This window comes from Bufo gargarizans, chromosome 2 (genome assembly GCF_014858855.1).
Source record: "Bufo gargarizans isolate SCDJY-AF-19 chromosome 2, ASM1485885v1, whole genome shotgun sequence".
NCBI classification, from domain to species: domain Eukaryota; kingdom Metazoa; phylum Chordata; class Amphibia; order Anura; family Bufonidae; genus Bufo; species Bufo gargarizans.
Genome location: NC_058081.1, coordinates 652,734,872 through 652,754,408, shown reverse-complemented (window position 1 = coordinate 652,754,408; position 19,537 = coordinate 652,734,872). Strand labels below are relative to the sequence as shown.

Below are 19,537 nucleotides of genomic sequence, written 5' to 3'. Positions count from 1 at the left end.
ATCTGTATATAGTAATCTCCTGAGCTCCCTCTAGTGGTGGCTATATATATATATCTGTATGTAGTAATCTCCTGAGCTCCCTCTAGTGGTGGCTGTATATATCTGTATGTAGTAATCTCTTGAGCTCCCTCTAGTGGTGGCTGTATATATCTGTATGTAGTAATCTCCTGAGCTCCCTCTAGTGGTGGCTGTATATATCTGTATGTAGTAATCTCCTGAGCTCCCTCTAGTGGTGGCTGTATATATCTGTATGTAGTAATCTCCTGAGCTCCTCTTGTGGTGGCTGTATATATCTGTATGTAGTAATCTCCTGAGCTCCTCTAGTGGTGGCTGTATATATCTGTATGTAGTAATCTTCTGAGCTCCCTCTAGTGGTGGCTGTATATATCTGTATGTAGTAATCTCCTGAGCTCCCTCTAGTGGTGGCTGTATATATCTGTATGTAGTAATCTCCTGAGCTCCCTCTAGTGGTGGCTGTATATATCTGTATGTAGTAATCTCCTGAGCTCCCTCTAGTGGTGGCTGTATATATCTGTATGTAGTAATCTCCTGAGCTCCCTCTAGTGGTGGCTGTATATATCTGTATGTAGTAATCTCCTGAGCTCCTCTAGTGGTGGCTGTATATATCTGTATGTAGTAATCTCCTGAGCTCCTCTAGTGGTGGCTGTATATATCTGTATGTAGTAATCTCCTGAGCTTCCTCTACTGGTGGCTGTATATATCTGTATGCAGTAATGTCCTGAGCTCCCTCTAGTGGTGGCTGTATATATCTGTATGTAGTAATCTCCTGAGCTCCCTCTAGTGGTGGCTGTATATATCTGTATGTAGTAATCTCCTGAGCTCCCTCTAGTGGTGGCTGTATATATCTGTATGTAGTAATCTTCTGAGCTCCCACTAGTGGTGGCTGTATATATCTGTATGTAGTAATCTCCTGAGCTCCCTCTAGTGGTGGCTGTATATATCTGTATGTAGTAATCTCCTGAGCTCCCCCTAGTGGTGGCTGTATATATCTGTATGTAGTAATCTCCTGAGCTCCATCTAGTGGTGGCTGTATATATCTGTATGTAGTAATCTCTTGAGCTCCCTCTAGTGGTGGCTGTATATATCTGTATGCAGTAATCTCCTGGGCTCCCTCTAGTGGTGGCTGTATATATATCGGTTTACCGTAAGCTCCTTCTTTCACTCTCGTGCCGGTTGAAAACTGTTTTATTATATATCTATAACAGTAATTTATCTTTTTGGTACACAGAAAATAGCAAATTTAACATTTTTCACCTGTTTTGTGACACCCTCACTATGTTTGCAAAAGGTGGGTGGATTGGAACAGTACGTGGACTGGCGAGGGCCGGGCCAGGGGCAGAGTTCCTCAGTCCAACATCAAGATGTGTGCCACAGAACTGGCCCATATTACACGTGAAATAAATGTCCCCTTTGACAATACAGAGGAGTTCGGTATCAGATATAAAAACAAGAGCCTCACACATACGGAGGAACAGGCCTTTCTATACAAACACATTGAGGGAAATGTATTACGTCTGGTTTCATTTGCTGGTTTTAAGCAAGCATCTTTGGAGATTATTGCACTGCATGTACTTAGATGTGCATGCCTCTTAAAGGGCTTGTCCCATGAAAAATATTCTACATTTTTCAAACAAACGCCGGAATCTTATTAAATAAAATGTATCTACATAGCGCCACCTGCTGTTTGTTCTTTTCCACTTTTCTCTGTCCACCTCCGTTACATTATTGAGGTGGTCGCACCTTCTCAGTTCTATCCTTGAATTGGCACCATTTGGATCTTCTGTTAGCTGTTGCGACTGTTACAGGCAGAAAATGACATTTACGTCCGCTATGAGCTTTTTGCACCAATATAACAACTGATAAATGTGTTGGAATACGTCTGACCCCCTCGGCTGAACCCACCCACGTTCCAAGAGTGGGACATTTGAATGCACATACGGCAGTAATTCCCGCCATTATTACATTTGTAGATCCCACTTTGAAATGACCCATATAGCTTTCATTGCTACTTTGCGATGCTGAAGAACCCTGCGGTTCGCCCCAAGCCCGGCTTTGACGCTGTAGACTTATTGGATGCATCATGCGGATGGTGAAGGTAAGCGACTTCAGACTGAAAGACTTAAAAATGTGGGAGAAAAATAAATGTAACTTCTAGGGACGTCTCAGAGATTTTGCGGTGATAGTGGACATTCCAGACGAGGCACAATAACGAGGTTATGCAAAACCTCTGAGGAACTGGAGACGTATCTGGGACAGTGGTAAATCTGTAGAGAAGCCTCAAGGCAGGGCGGATAGACCGCTCTCATCACCAGTTTTCAAAGAAAATGTAAAAAAAAAACCTGTTAGACTTAATTTTACTTAAAATAAAAAGGGAAGGGGACTCAAAAATAAGTTATAGTTATCAAGTAGTCAGACATTGACCATTCAATAGAAGCTGATGACCAGTGGTGGTGGAGGTGGTCATGGTGGTACCATTGATCATTTTCTATGGGATAGAAGAAAGCCAACTTTTTTAAGAATACTAACCCAGTCTCCAATGAATACCTGGATACTTTAGGTACTATTGGAAATTACATGCGGTATTCCAGTGACCTCTCCGGCCTTCTCCATAATGTGGTGCTCCTCACTTCATGAGAACCAATGATAGACCATTGCACAAGTCTGGATCTCTGACAAAATGAGTTTGTATCCAAATTAAGGACACTGAGTTCTTCAATATAAATAGTCAGTCTTCTGTACAAGTCCTAGTGCTTTCTGAAGGATACCGCTAGGGAAAGTGCCTTATTATAGCGTATATTAAGGTAATAAGAAAGGCCGGGAGCCTTAAGTCTGTGTTTAGTCTTGTGGAGCTACTGACCACGGTGCTAGGGCTGCTGGTCTCCCGGGTAAAGTTATTGCAGTAGGTACCTGCGCAGCACTGGATCTCTGAAATGTTGGGGACTCCTATTGTTGGGAACGTAGATGAACAGAAGGCCACCGAACTGCAACCCTTCATGACTGTCTTCCGGTTCTGATCTAGAAAGGAACAAATGGAAAACCAAGTCAAACCCATTTATCTAAGGAGATATGGCTGTCAAACTAAGGCTACTTTCACACTGGCGTTTTGGCTTTCCGTTTGTGAGATCCGTTCAGGGCTCAGCGTCCAAAACGGATCCGTTTTGCCCTAATGCATTCTGAATGGTAAAGGATCTGCTCAGAATGCGTCAGTTTGCCTCCGATCCGTCTCCTTTCTGCTTCGGAGGTGGACACCAAAACGCTTGGTGTCCGTCTGACTAAACTGAGCCAAAAGTTTTCTATGACACAATAGAATACGGATACGTCCTCCATTGACTTTCAATGGTGTTCAAGACGGATCAGTTTTGTCTATGTTACAGATAATACAAACGAGTCCGTTCTGAACGGATGCAGACGGTTGTATTATCTGAACGCGAGTGTGAAAGTAGCCTAAAGCGAGTGACATTATTGTCTACGTGGTAGTAATCACCATCTGAACATGTGACAGCAACCAATGATTTCTCCACGTTAAGTTCATGTAACCGTCTATATGGTTTTATGCCGTGTGCATTGAAGGGTGGAGGCGCGGATATTTTGGGTGTAAACACGTATGATTCCTGGGGCAACAACTGCCATTTACTTCAAAGGAAGGAATATATTTTGATCTGTCTGTAAAATGTAATAAACTGGTTTACTGATTCTCTTAAGTAACACTTAATACATATTATACTACTCTATACAGTGGATATAAAAAGTCTACACACCCCTGTTAAAATCTCAGGTTTCTGTGTTGTAAAAAAAATGAGACAAAGATAAATCATTTCAGAACTTTTTCCACCTTTAATGTGACCTATAAACTGTACAACTCAACTGAAAAACAAACTGAAATCTTTTAGGTGGAGGGAAGAAAACAAACCCAAAAAAATAATGTGGTTGCATAAGTGTGCACACCCTCTTATAACTGGGGAGGTAGCTGTGTTCAGAGTGAAGCAATCACATTCAGAATCCTGTTAAATAGGAGTCGGCAGACACCGGCCGTCATGTAAAGGGCCTCCGATTAACCCCAGATAAAGCTCCGCTGCTCTAGTTGGTCTTTCCTGAAATCTTCTTAGTCACATCCCACAGCAGAAGCCATGGTCCACAGAGAGCTTCCAAAGCATCAGAGGGACCTCATTGTTAGAAGGTATCAGTCAGGAGAAGGGGACAAAAGAATGTCCAAGGCATTACATATACCATGGAACACAGTGGAGACCGTCATCATCAAGTGGAGGAAATATGGCCCAACAGTGACATCACCAAGAACTGGACGTCTCCCCAAAACTGATGAAAAGATGAGAAGAAAACTGGTCTGGGAGGCGACCAAGAGGCCTACAGCAACATGAATGGAGCTGCAGGAATATCTGGCCAGTCCTGGCTGTGTGGTCCATGTGACAACAATCTCCCATATTCTTCATATGTCTGGGCTATGGGGTAGAGCGGCAAGACAAAGGCCTTTCCTTACCAAGAAAAACATCCAAGCCAGGCTGCATTCTGCAAAAACACATCTGAAGTCTCCCAAAAGCCTGTGGGAAAAGGTGTTATGGTCTGATGAAACCAAGGTTGGACTTTTTGGCCATAATTCCAAAAGATATGTTTGGGGCAAAAACAACGCTGCACATCACCAGAAGAACCCCATCCCCACAGTGAAGCATGGTGGTAGCAGCATCATGCCGAGGGGCTGTTCTTCTTCAGCTGGAACTGGGGCCTTAGTTAAGCTAGAGGGAATTCTGACCAGTTCCAAATACCAGTCAATATTGGCACAAAACCTTCAGGCTTCTGCTAGAAAGCTGAACATGAAGAGGAACTTCATCTTTCAGCATGACAATGACCCAAAGCATACTTCCAAATCAACCAAGGAATGGCTTCACCAGAAGAAGATTACAGTTTTGGAATGGCCCAGCCAGAGCCCAGACCTGAATCCGATTGACAATCTGTGGGGTGATCTGAAGAGGGCTGTGCACAAGAGATGCCCTCACAATCTGTGGGGTGATCTGAAGAGGGCTGTGCCCAGGAGATGCCCTCACAATATGTGGGGTGATCTGAAGAGGGCTGTGCCCAGGAGATGCCCTCACAATATGTGGGGTGATCTGAAGAGGGCTGTGCCCAGGAGATGCCCTCACAATATGTGGGGTGATCTGAAGAGGACTGTGCCCAGGAGATGCCCTCACAATCTGTGGGGTGATCTGAAGAGGGCTGTGCCCAGGAGATGCCCTCACAATCTGTGGGGTGATCTGAAGAGGCTGTGCCGAGGAGATGCCCTCACAATCTGTGGGGTGATCTGAAGAGGGCTGTGCCCAGGAGATGCCCTCGCCATCTGACAGATTTAGAGGGTTTTTGCAAAGAAGAGTGGGCAAATCTTGCCAAGTCAAAATGTGCCATGCTGATAGACTCATACCCAAAAAGATTGAGTGCTGTAATAACATCAAAAGGTGCTTCAACAAAGTATTCGTTTAAGGCCTCATGCACACGACAGTATTTTTTCACGGTCCGCAAAACAGGGTTCTATTGGTCCGTGATCCGTGACCGTTTTTTTGTCCGTGGGTCTTCCTTGATTTTTGGAGGATCCACGGACATGAAAAAAAAGTCGTTTTGGTGTCCGCCTGGCCGTGCGGAGCCAAACGGATCCGTCCTGAATTACAATGCAAGTCAATGGGGACGGATCCATTTGACGTTGACACAATATGGTGCAATTGCAAACAGATCCGTCCCCATTCACTTTCAATGTAAAGTCAGGAGTCCCTTTTATACCATCGGATCTGAGTTTTCTCAAATCCGATGGTATATTTTAACTTGAAGCGTCCCCATCACCATGGGAACGCCTCTATGTTAGAATATACTGTCGGATTTGAGTTACATCGTGAACCTCAGATCCGACAGTATATTCTAACACAGAGGCGTTCCCATGGTGATGGGGACGCTTCAGGTTAGAATATACTAAAAGAACTGTGTACATGACTGCCCCCTCTCCCCCCTGTAGTTAACTCATTGGTGGCCAGTGCGGCCGGCCCCCCCTCCCTCCCCTGTAGTTAACTCATTGGTGGCCAGTGCGGCCGGCCCCTCCTCCACCAATGAGTTAACTACAGGGGAGGGAGGGGGGGGCGGCCGCACTGGCCACCAATGAGTTAACTACAGGGGAGGGAGGGGGGGGCCGGCCTAACTGGCCACCAATGAGTTAAATACAGGGGAGGGACGGGGGCCGGCCGCACTGGCCACCAATGAGTTAACTACAGGAGAGGGAGGGGGGGGGCGGCCGCACACGCCACCAATGTGTTAAATACAGGGGGGGAGGGAGGGGGGTGGTCTGCCCCCTGCTGCCTGGCAGCACCTGCCAGGCAGCAGGGGGCAGTCATGTACACAGTTCTTTTAGTATATTCTAACCTGAAACGTCCCCATCACCATGGGAACGCTTCTGTGTTAGAATATACTGTCGGATCTGAGTTTTCACTAAGTGAAAACTCAGCTCTGAAAAAGCTTTTATGCAGACGGATCTTCGGATCCGTCTGTGTAAAAGTAGCCTACGGACCACGGACGCGGATGCCAATCTTGTGTGCATCCGTGTTCTTTCACGGACCCATTGACTTGAATGGGTCCGTGAACCGTTGTCCGTCAAAAAAATAGGACAGGTCTTATTTTTTGGACGGACAGGATACATGGATCACGGTCTCGGCTGCAAAACGGTGCATTTTACGATTTTTCCACGGACCCATTGAAAGTCAATGGGTCAGCGAAAAAAAACTGAAAATGGCACAACGTCCACGGATGCACACAACGGTCGTGTGCATGAGGCCTAAGGTTGTGCACACTTATGCAACCACATTATATTATTGTTTTCTTCCCTCCACCTAAAAGATTTCAGTTTGTTTTTCAATTGAGTTGTAGTTTATAGGTCATATTAAAGGTGGAAAAAGTTCTGAAATGATTTATCTTTGCCTTATTTTTTTACATCACAGAAACCTGACATTTTAACAGGGGTGTGTAGACTTTTTATATCCACTATATGTACAAGAATATAACTACTATAATACTGCCTCCTATGTACAAGAATATAACTACTATAATACTGCCTCCTATGTACAAGAATATAACTACTATAATACTGCTCCTATGTACAAGAATATAACTACTATAATACTGCCTCCTATGTACAAGAATATAACTACTATAATACTGCTCCTATGTACAAGAATATAACTGCTATAATACTGCCTCCTATGTACAAGAATATAACTGCTATAATACTGCTCCTATATACAAGAATATAACTACTATAATACTGCCTCCTATTACAGAATATAACTACTATAATACTGCCTCCTATGTACAAGAATATAACTACTATAATACTGCTCCTATGTACAAGAATATAACTACTATAATACTGCTCCTATGTACAAGAATATAACTACTATAATACTGCTCCTATGTACAAGAATATAACTACTATAATACTGCTCCTATGTACAAGAATATAACTACTATAATACTGCTCCTATGTACAAGAATATAACTACTATAATACTGCTCCTATGTACAAGAATATACTACAATAATACTGCTCCTATGTACAAGAATATAACTACTATAATACTGCTCTATGTACAAGAATATAACTACAATAATACTGCTCCTATGTACAAGAATATAACTACTATAATACTGCTCCTATGTACAAGAATATAACTACTATAATACTGCTCCTATGTACAAGAATATAACTACTATAATACTGCTCCTATGTACAAGAATATAACTACTATAATACTGCTCCTATGTACAAGATATAACTAACTACTGCCTCCTATGTACAGAATACTACTACTGCTCCTATGTACAAGAATATAACTACTATAATACTGCTCCTATGTACAAGAATATAACTACTATATACTGCTCCTATGTACAAGAATATAACTAGCTATAATACTGCTCCTATGTACAAGAATATAACTACTATAATACTGCTCCTATGTACAAGAATATAACTACTATAATACTGCTCCTATGTACAAGAATATAACTACTATAATACTGCTCCTATGTACAAGAATATAACTACTATAATACTGCTCCTATGTACAAGAATATAACTACTATAATACTGCTCCTATGTACAAGAATATAACTACTATAATACTGCTCCTATGTACAAGAATATAACTACTATAATACTGCTCCTATGTACAAGATAACTACTATAATACTGCTCCTATGTACAAGAATATAACTACTATAATACTGTCCTATGTACAAGAATATAACTACTATAATACTGCTCCTATGTACAAGAATATAACTACTATAATACTGCTCCTATGTACAAGAATATAACTACTATAATACTGCTCCTATGTACAAGAATATAACTATATACTGCTCCTATGTACAAGAATAAATACTATAATACTGCTCCTATGTACGAATATAACTACTATAATACTGCTCCTATGTACAAGAATATAAATAATACTGCTCCTATGTACAAGAATATAACTACTATAATACTGCTCCTATGTACAAGATATAACTACAATAATACTGCTCCTATGTACAAGAATATAACTACTATATACTGCTCCTAGTACAAGATATAACTACTATAATACTGCTCCTATGTACAAGAATATAACTTACTATAATACTGCTCCTATGTACAAGAATATAACTACTATAATACTGCTCCTCTGTACAAGAATATAACTACTATAATACTGCTCCTATGTACAAGAATAACTACTATAATACTGCCTCCTATGTACAAGAATATAACTACTATATCTACTGCTCCTATGTACAAGAATATAACTACTCTAATAACTGCTCCTATGTACAAGAATATAACTACTATAATACGCCTCCTATGTACAAGAATATAACTACTATAATACTGCTCCTATGTACAAGAATATAATACTATAATACTGCTCCTATGTACCAGAATATAACTACTATAATACTGACTCCTATGTACAAGATATAACTACTATAATAGCTCCCTAGTACAAGAATAGAACTACTATAATACTGCTCCTAGTACAAGAATATAACTACTATATACTGCTCCTATGTACAAGAATATAACTATCTATATACTGCTCCTATGTACAAGAATAAACTACTATAATACTGCCTCCTATGTACAGAATATAACTACTATAATACTGCTCCTATGTACAAGAATATAAACTACTATAATACTGCTCCTATGTACAAGAATATAACTACTATAATACTGCTCCTATGTACAAGAATATACTACTATACTACCTATGTACAGCAACTACTGCTCTATGTACAAGAATATACTACTATAATACTGCTCCTATGTACAAGAATATAACTACTATAATACTGCCTCCTATGTACAAGAAATATAACTACTATAATACTGCTCCTATGTACAAGAATATAACTACTATAATACTGCTCCTATGTACAAGAATATAACTACTATAATACTGCCTCCTATGTACAAGAATATAACTACTATAATACTGCCTCCTATGTACAAGAATATAACTACTATAATACTGCCTCTATGTACAAGAATATAACTACTATAATACTGCTCCTATGTACAAGAATATAACTACTATAATACTGCTCCTATGTACAGAATATAACTACTATAATACTGCTCCTATGTACAAGAATATAACTACTATAATACTGCTCCTATGTACAAGAATATAACTACTATAATACTGCTCCTATGTACAAGAATATATCTACTATAATACTGCTCCTATGTACAAGAATATACCTACTATAATACTGCTCCTATGTACAAGAATATAACTACTATAATACTGCCTCCTATGTACAAGAATATAACTACTATAATACTGCACTATGTACAAGAATATAACTACTATAATACTGCTCCTATGTACAAGAATATAACTACTATAATACTGCTCTTATGTACAAGAATATAACTACTATAATACTGCTCCTATGTACAAGAATATAACTACTATAATACTGCTCCTATGTACAAGAATATAACTACTATAATACTGCCTCCTATGTACAAGAATATAACTACTATAATACTGCCTCCTATGTACAAGATATAACTACTATAATACTGCTCCTATGTCAAGAATATAACTACTATAATACTGCTCCTATGTACAAGAATAAACTACTATAATACTGCTCCTATGTACAAGAATATAACTACTATAATACTGCTCCTATGTACAAGAATATAACTACTATAATACTGCTCCTATGTACAAGAATATAACTACTATAATACTGCTCCTATGTACAAGAATATAACTACTATAATACTGCCTCCTATGTACAAGAATATAACTACTATAATACTGCTCCTATGTACAAGAATATAACTACTATAATACTGCCTCCTATGTACAAGAATATAACTACTATAATACTGCTCCTATGTACAAGAATATAACTACTATAATACTGCTCCTATGTACAAGAATATAACTACTATAATACTGCCTCCTATGTACAAGAATATAACTACTATAATACTGCTCCTATGTACAAGAATATAACTACTATAATACTGCTCCTATGTACAAGAATATAACTACTATAATACTGCCTCCTATGTACAAGAATATACTATATACTGCTCCTATGTACAAGAATATAACTACTATAATACTGCTCCTATGTACAAGAATATAACTACTATAATACTGCTCCTATGTACAAGAATATAACTACTATAATACTGCTCCTATGTACAGAATATAACTACTATAATACTGCTCCTATGTACAAGAATATAACTACTATAATACTGCTCCTATGTACAAGAATATAACTACTATAATACTGCCTCCTATGTACAAGAATATAACTACTATAATACTGCACCTATGTACAAGAATATAACTACTATAATACTGCTCCTATGTACAAGAATATAATTACTATAATACTGCTCCTATGTACAAGAATATAACTACTATAATACTGCTCCTATGTACAAGAATATAACTACTATAATACTGCTCCTATGTACAAGAATATAACTACTATAATACTGCCTCCTATGTACAAGAATATAACTACTATAATACTGCTCCTATGTACAAGAATATAACTACTATAATACTGCCTCCTATGTACAAGAAGATAACTACTATAATACTGCTCCTATGTACAGGAATATAACTACTATAATACTGCTCCTATGTACAAGAATATAACTACTATAATACTGCCTCCTATGTACAAGAATATAACTTCTATAATACTGCTCCTATGTACAAGAATATAACTACTATAATACTGCTCCTATGTACAAGAATATAACTACTATAATACTGACCCTATGTACAAGTATAAAACTTCTCCTGGACCAAAATGGTATACCGGAATATATACAGTACTCACCAAACGCCTCCATGCATCGGATCATGTAGCCTTTACACTCCACCGATTCTTGTGCTTTCTCTGCGCACTCGTTATTTCCAGTCTCCAGACATCCATGACAATATATTCCATTTTTGTTATTTAGCACCTGAGCTGGGATGAAAAAGCAATAAACTACATGAGTATAAGCTGGATCCCCGGTATAGCCTCTAATAATAGGTAAGGAATTTTGTGAATCCATGACGGTAATATTCTCTTACACGACGAGCTAACCTGCTCCTTCTGGGCTTGTGAATAAGTGTTAAAGAGTTAAAGAACCGGAGTTTAAGACAAGGAGCAAGAAACTAAGGTTGGGTAGATTTTCCTTGTGTGTTGTTTCCTTGATTCTTGAAGGTTCTCCAGTTACAGCGGTCGGGGTCTAAATCTAAACTCATATTTACTGTTTTCCTTCTTTGCTGTTTATCCCCATCTAAACGTGTGCTCCATGGACCATGCTACTAAGTGTGTGTCCTGTGCGATGTCTGCGTGCCTTGAAGAGCCATTGAAGGGTGAATACATTTGCCCTAGATGCATGTTGTATATTTGGAAGCCCAGATCTTGGATCTAAATACTTAGGGTCATTGCAGACTTGGAGAGAGGCTTAGACCTCCCTGTGCAGGCACTGGCTGCGGTCAGTGAATGGAGGTGAGTGGAGGATGGCAAGATCAGGACTATGGGGTAAATAGGGGTAGAGGTACAATTGCCAGGGAGGCTAGTCATGAGGTGGAATGCCCTTGTAAATATGCCTCTTTGGCTGATATTAAGGACGAAAGCCCAGGGCCAGCAACACTGTTGCAGGGCAGTGGCCCTAGCAACCAGTAGGATGACTGCTATAGGATGGGAAAAGAAATGCAGCAAAGTTCAGACAGAGGCTGGTGGTAGGAGACTCGCGAGACCATGAGTGCCATACAGTGTGTTGTCTTCCGGGTGCTCAGGTTTGGCATATTACGGATCGGATAGACAGATTGCTGGTTGGGGCTGAGGAAGACTCGTGGTCATGGTCCATATTGGTACCAATGACAAAATCAGGGGGAGATGGAAGGACCTTAAAAATTATTTTAGGGAACTAGGAGAGAAGCTCAAGTCCAGGACCTCCAAGGTAGTGTTTTCATAAATACTACCAGTGCCACCAGCGTCACTAGAGAGACAGTGGGAGCTTAGGGAGTTAAATAAGTGTCTCAGAAGCTGGTGCAGGAAGGAAGGGTTTGGGTTCATGTAGAACTGGTCTGACTTCTCTGTAGGCTACAGGTTTTACAGTACGGACCGGCGGCACCCTAATGGGGAGAGTGCAACTGCCCTGGGGGAAAGAATGGTTAGACGGCTGGAGGAGCTTATAAACTAGGATCTGGGGGGAGGGTGGGGGTCATACTAATGAGGGGGTAGATAGTGTAGGTAGAGAGTGGGATATAGGAGGGGACAGAGGGGATTTAGTTTGGGCTGGGGTTAGTAAGGAAAGTAGGGAGAAGACTGGGCAGAACTGTACACTGATGAAAAATAGAGCTGCTGGTAACATGGACCTGTTACATACTAACAATATCAACCAAGGTAACCCCAAAAATCCCAGATATTCACTTTAAAAATTACCCCCCCCCCATGGCTTACATCTACTGTAAAAAGGGAAAAAATTTACAAAAATACAAATCTGAGGGGTCAGCTGTAGCCTTTAAGTTTACAAGGGGCTTAATAAAATCTGTATAAAGGAGATAAAATCTGAAAAATACAAAATGAACAGCAGGTGGCAAAACAGAAGTCTGGACATAGGGTTGACTGTGGATGTAGTGAGGTGAGTAGTAGCCTGGACAGAGGGGTGGCTGTGGATGTAGTGAGGCGAGTAGAAGCCTGGACAGAGGGGCGGCTGTGGATATAGTGCGGTGAGTAGAAGCCTGGACAGAGGGGCGGCTGTGGATATAGTGAGGTAAGTAGAAGCCTGGACAGAGGGGCGGCTGTGGATGTAGTGAGGTGAGTAGAAGCCTGGACAGAGGGGTGGCTGTGGATGTAGTGAGGTGAGTAGAAGCCTGGACAGAGGGGCGGCTGTGGATGTAGTGAGGTAAGTAGAAGCCTGGACAGAGGGGCGGCTGTGGATGTAGTGAGGTAAGTAGAAGCCTGGACAGAGGGGTGGCTGTGGATGTAGTGAGGCGAGTAGTAGCCTGGACAGAGGGGCGGCTGTGGATGTAGTGAGGTGAGTAGAAGCCTGGACAGAGAGGCGGCTGTGGATGTAGTGAGGTGAGTAGTAGCTTGGACAGAGGGGCGGCTGTGGATGTAGTGAGGCGAGTAGTAGCCTGGACAGAGGGGCGGCTGTGGATGTAGTGAGGTGAGTAGAAGCCTGGACAGAGGGGCGGCTGTGGATGTAGTGAGGTGAGTAGAAGCCGGGAAAGAGGAGGCGGCTGTGGATGTAGTGAGGTGAGTAGAAGCCTGGACAGAGGGGCGGCTGTGGATGTAGTGAGGTGAGTAGAAGCCTGGACAGAGAGGCGGCTGTGGATGTAGTGAGGTCAGTAGAAGCCTGGACAGAGGGGCGGCTGTGGATGTAGTGAGGTCAGTAGAAGCCTGGACAGAGGGGCGGCTGTGGATGTAGTGAGGTCAGTAGAAGCCTGGACAGAGGGGCGGCTGTGGATATAGTGTTTTTCTGGATTTTACAGAGCTATTTGATCCTTTCCCTCATAGATGTTTAATAGGTAAAGTAAGGTCTATAGGCTTGGAAAGTATAGTTTGTAATTAAGTCTGTAATTGAATTGAAAACTGGCTGAAGGACCGTGTCCAGAGAGTTGTGGTCAATGATTCCTATTCAGAATGGTCCCGGGTTATAAGTGGTGACCCCAAGGTTCAGTGCTGGGTCCTCCATTTCATTTATTCATTTATTAATAATATTGAGGACAGTATTAATAGCACCATTTGTATTTTTGCAGATGACACTGAGCTGTGTAGTACTGTACAGTCTGTGAAAGATGTCCAAACTAGAAGCTGACTTGGACACTCTGAGTGATTGGGCATCAACTTGGCAAATGAGGTTCAATGTGAATAAATGTAAAGTTCTGCATCTTGGTAGTAATAATCTCCGTGCTTCATATGTCCTAGGGGATGTAACACTGGGAGAGTCACTTATAGAGAAGGATTTGGGTGTCCTTGTGGATGGTAGATTAAATAACAGCACAATGTCAATAAGCTGCCAGAATATTGTCATGCATTAAAGGAGGCATGGACTCGCGGGGCAGGGATGTGATATTACCACTTTACAAAGCGTTGGTGCGGCCTCATCTGGAATCTGCAGTTCAGTTCTGGGCACCAGTCCATAGAAATGATGCCCTGGAGCTGAAGAGAGTACAGAGAAGAGCGACTAAACTGATAAGGGGCATGGAGGGTCTGAGTTATGAGGAAAGGTTAAAATAATTAAATGCATTTAGTCTTGAGAAGAGACGTCTAAGGGGGGACATGATTAACCTATAAAAATATATAAATGGACCATACAAAAAATATGGTGAAAAGCTGCTCAATGTAAAATACCCTCAAAAGACAAGGGGGCGCTGCCTCCGACTGGAGAATAAGAAGCTCAGTCTCTAGAAGCGTCAAAGCTTCTTTACTGTAAGAACTGTGAATCTGTGGAGTAGACTCCTCAGGACGTGGTCACGGCAGGAACAGTAGAAAGGGTTTAGATTAATTCTTAAAAGTAAATTACATTAATGCTTATGAAAATGTGTCCTTTCTAGGATTCGCGCCCCCACCGATCCCTTGGCTGAACTTGATGGACTTATCTCTTTTCTTCAACCGTATTAACTATGTAACTACGTAACCTTCCCAGTGCATTCAAAGATTACGTCAGTAACAAATTGCTTTAGTAGACACTGGTGTAAGAGCTGTGCTGAGCCAATCTACTGCTCCCTCTCCCCTCTCACAGAATAAACTGCAGCCGCATCCACCTCTTCCCCCTCTTCTATTTACTGCTTTAGGTTAGAGTCTGCAGGAAGGGAAAGGGGGTCTCCAGACTGTTGGAAGGAGAGCACGATGTCACCTTTTTCTAATATGGGGACATGTGCTGCTGATTTCGGTCATACTCACTGGTTACTTTGTTTTTGTTGCATTTATCAATGTTGCAGCATTGAAGATAAGTGTAGCGTTGGTAACGTCCCGTGTTGTAGGCAAACAGGTCTGTACATGCAGAAGTGCTTCCTGATCCACAACCTTTTGCGTACGATGTTGCAGAAACTTTCCCTGAAAGATAAGGTCGGCGTCTTGTTAGATTCACCCAGAATCCCACACGTAGTAGATACTTTGCCTTCTTACCATCCCTCATTCTTCACAACGATGATGTCTCATGGTCATTTATTAGTTACTCCCCCAAGGTCAGAGCTGGCATGGTCATCAGTCAGTTGCTTATATCTAGTATATTCCTCACTTTTTGACTACCAGAAGACTACACCCTTAACCTCTCGTGACTACAGCTACAAGCTACCTGATGATATTTCATCCTGGTATTGACTTCTTGGTTTGATTGCATTGAATTGGAAGCGTAGAACCAAAAACTGTTTCTATGGAGCCACGGTCATTGAGAACAGTGCTCAGGAACCAAAGAGGGTGCATCACCATACTGACACTGTGCTGCCTGTCCAGACCTTTGGACTCTTTCTCAGATTCACATGTACTCTTCCTGTCCCAACCTCAGCCTATTAGTGACTACCAGTATTGTCTGACAAACCAGTGCTTTGTGATATCTCTGTCGGTCTGCTGTCAACCACATCAGGATTACTCCATGAAGTAGCAGCCTGATGGCTCCCCTGCAACAAAGCCCAGATCCCTGTATCCCATGGTGAATCCCAGGTGACTGCTAGGATAACACCCTTAGGTTTAGGCCAAAGTCAAATCGGTTGGTTGACACAGTGGTTTTCCACCAACACTGTTATGCTACTGTGTTCATCCAGAGGAACACAAAAACCTAATATTAGGATTAAACCTCCATCCTGACTCAAATTCCTGGATCATTGTCCCATCTCCTGCAATCTAGTTACCAGAACTTGTGTTGAATCAAGGACATACTGTACCGACCAAAAAATCGAACTGTGAAAAAGCTATGAGACCTATGAAGGGAATGACGTCCAAGTTTAGGTGGTCCCTATATCCTTCCTCAATGATAAAGTCAACCTTTGGTGGACCACATTATCTGGGATGATCTTTACATGGCCAACCCCTGTGGTGGCCTTTGAAGAGGGCAGAAGCTGACTTCCAGTGAACCCTTATTTCATTTTCCCAAGGATGGTGTCAACTTGTGGTGGTTATTTCTTTCCACATGGACCACGAGGTGAAGAAGGAGGCATCATCAACTTTCTCGGTGGATAATGAGTACAGATTGGTGGAGCACTTTCCAACTCCAGTTTTACTTATCTGGTGGGCCAGAAGCCACAAGAAGTTTTCATTTTGATTTTCTGTGAGACATACTGTATGGAAAGAAAAAAGCCCACACTCAGCTATCTCCTTCCTCAAGGATGATGGCAACCTGTTGTGGTTCACATTATCTCGGATGAACTCTATGTGGCCAACCCCTTTGGTGGTCTATGAAGAGGGGAAAGTTCTGAGTTTTAGTGATCCCTTATGCATTTTTCCCAAACATGATGTTAAACAGTAGTGGTTCTTCTTTTCCACATGGACCTTTAGGGGAAGAAGAAGGCATCCTCAACCCCCATGGTGGATATTGAGTAAGGATTGACTCTCCATCTCCAAGATGATGGCGAAGACACCTGACTTCTGAAGTCAATCCTTGGTTCATTTTGATTGACTCTTCATTTTCAGTCATGGTATTATCTACACACTTAATCTTGATCTCCTTTGTAGATATCGTCATCGTCAGTCGTAAAAGAACATTACTAGAACTTTGAACTAAATTCCAAAACATCATTTCCTCGTCTGCTGCCGAAGCCCCATGGTCCAGCCGGTACATTAACGAGAGCTGTACGTTTTTCTCCATTAGGCAAGCACTGCAACCAGCAATATGTAAATAGCAGATCAATTTCATGGAGCGTTAAGACGAGATGGGATAAAAGTTTCTGATGCGCACATCAAAAACCGAATGGAAATGAAGCTGCAAGACTTTATTTATAATGACAGGGCAGCCGGTACGTCTGATTAAATGGCCTCCTGGGTGCGTCACACTCTGACTAGAAAATAGGTCATTGTGGGCCGATCGCTGGCGTGCAGATGTTGACTCACAAGTAAAAGTCGAAGTCGAAGAAAAACTTTGGATGCCTGCACCTTGAGGGTGGATCAAAAAGACAGTTGGGACACAAGAACATTGAATTCCTCTTGTTTTATCAGGGAGAATTTTTGGAAGCAACCAAAGAAATCATTTACAGGAAGACTCCTAAATGTATAGAAAATAATGACACAAATCTCCCCCCCCCCCAAAAAAACAAACAAAACAAAAACAAAAAAAACACAACTTTACTATTTTTGTATGAGAGATGTTCTTCTGACTCTATGTAGTTATATCTTAAGGCTATGGACACCGTTGGGGGCATCTTTTATGATTGAACTTTACTTGTGGCTAACCATTTTTTCAGTTAGTCTTCAGTAAAAAAAAATTAAACCATTTCTGATTTTACGAGCTATGACTTTCTGTTTGCTTTGAATCCTGTCAGCTGAGGGATCATGTAGAGCTCTTATCTCTAATCTCCTGACCTCATAAACATTATAGTGAAATTCATATCAAACTGATAAGAATATGGCTTAAAGGGGTTATCCGAGCCTGGAAATGCCCCCCCATAAGCTGGGCCCCTCACACTGATTCTACTTACCTGGCTCCCCGCTCCTTGAGCCGCTCCTGGTCCCCGCTGCTTCTCCCTGTGCGCAGATGAAAACATCCAGTGTCGGGGAGGGGAGGCAGGCAGTGGCGGGGACAAGCCTCCCTAGTGTCACCCGTTACTGCCTGCCATTGGCTGCCCCCACCCCGAAATCGGATGTTCTCATCCACCCGCGGGGAGCCAGATAAGTAGAATTGGTGTGCCAAGCATATGGGGGAAATTTTAAAAAAGTGTTTAAGAGGTCAGGAGATCAGAGATACGAGCTGTGCATGAGCCGTCAGCCGATGGGATTCAAAGACAACAGAAAGTCACAGTTTGAAAAACCAGCTGATTTTTTAACCCTTGTTTCTCAGAAACAGCTGGACATTTTTAATAAAGACCAATTGAAAAAATTATTTTAAGCCCAAAATGAGTAGAATGCAATCATAACAAAATGACCCCAGAGGTGCACATAACCTTTATAGGGGTTCTCCATGATTAGAAAACATGGCATCTTTCTTCCAAAAACAGTGCAACTCTTGCTCACTGGTTGTGGATGGTAATGCAGCTTAGCTCTGCTGAATTCCACGGAGCTGAGGTGCAATACCAGACACAGCCTGAGCACAGGCGTGGTGCTGTTTCTAGAGGAAATACAGACATGGCTGCTTTCCTCCTGAAAAGAGTCACTTCTGCCCATTCTACAGTTCATCTCCATTCAATTACAGACCTTCTAACTTCTGAGGGTTTGCTGCAACTGTCTCCAGTCCAAGCAATCCCTTGGTAGATGGGTATGTTGGTGTAGGCCTGGACATCCAGGGATGCCAGATGCTGCCTATAGCCGTACATTGGTGGCTACATGTGACACAAGCGATGACAACCAGATCTCTCACCGTTCCTCCACTCCGTAGTGACCAGGTCCACGCAGTGGTTGTTGACTTCATCGCAGAATGCAGTGTTCGATGTGGATGTGCAGGACAAGGAGGGGTTGGTACTGTCACAAGAGTAACAGTTCAAGCGGCTGGAGTAAACCGCCTTAGCTGAGGAAGGGAGACAATACGTTAGCCATACTCGGACATAGAGATCTCAAGAATTTCCAACAGGATGGGGAGAGCACGTGGACATCACACGAGGAGGGGGTGCTCGGGGCAATGTAAAGGATTAGGACGCACCAGATGATATTACACACGGACCTGGCCCCATTTATAGATAAGGAGCAAGTGACATTGCAGACACTTCCTAACAATCGTCTAGCACTTGATGCAGAACTCTATGAAGAACTGCTCGCCCAGTAACCTGGTGACTGGGAGGTGAATGGAGAGACG

The 19,537-nt window shown here is 41.9% G+C and overlaps 1 protein-coding gene across 1 annotated transcript in view; it reads right to left on the bottom strand.

The window, feature by feature from the left end:
- Positions 1-2,788: 2,788 nt before the first annotated feature.
- The window catches only part of PLAUR (plasminogen activator, urokinase receptor), a 34,359-nt gene continuing 17,610 nt past the window's right edge, over positions 2,789-19,537 (bottom strand). Inside the window, exons 5-8 of the mRNA XM_044277635.1 lie at positions 19,106-19,252; positions 15,505-15,657; positions 11,437-11,568; positions 2,789-3,036 (exon numbers count right to left, since the gene is read on the bottom strand). Of these exons, the coding sequence (XP_044133570.1) occupies positions 2,789-3,036; positions 11,437-11,568; positions 15,505-15,657; positions 19,106-19,252 (680 nt within the window). The remainder of the gene's footprint in view (positions 3,037-11,436; positions 11,569-15,504; positions 15,658-19,105; positions 19,253-19,537) is intronic.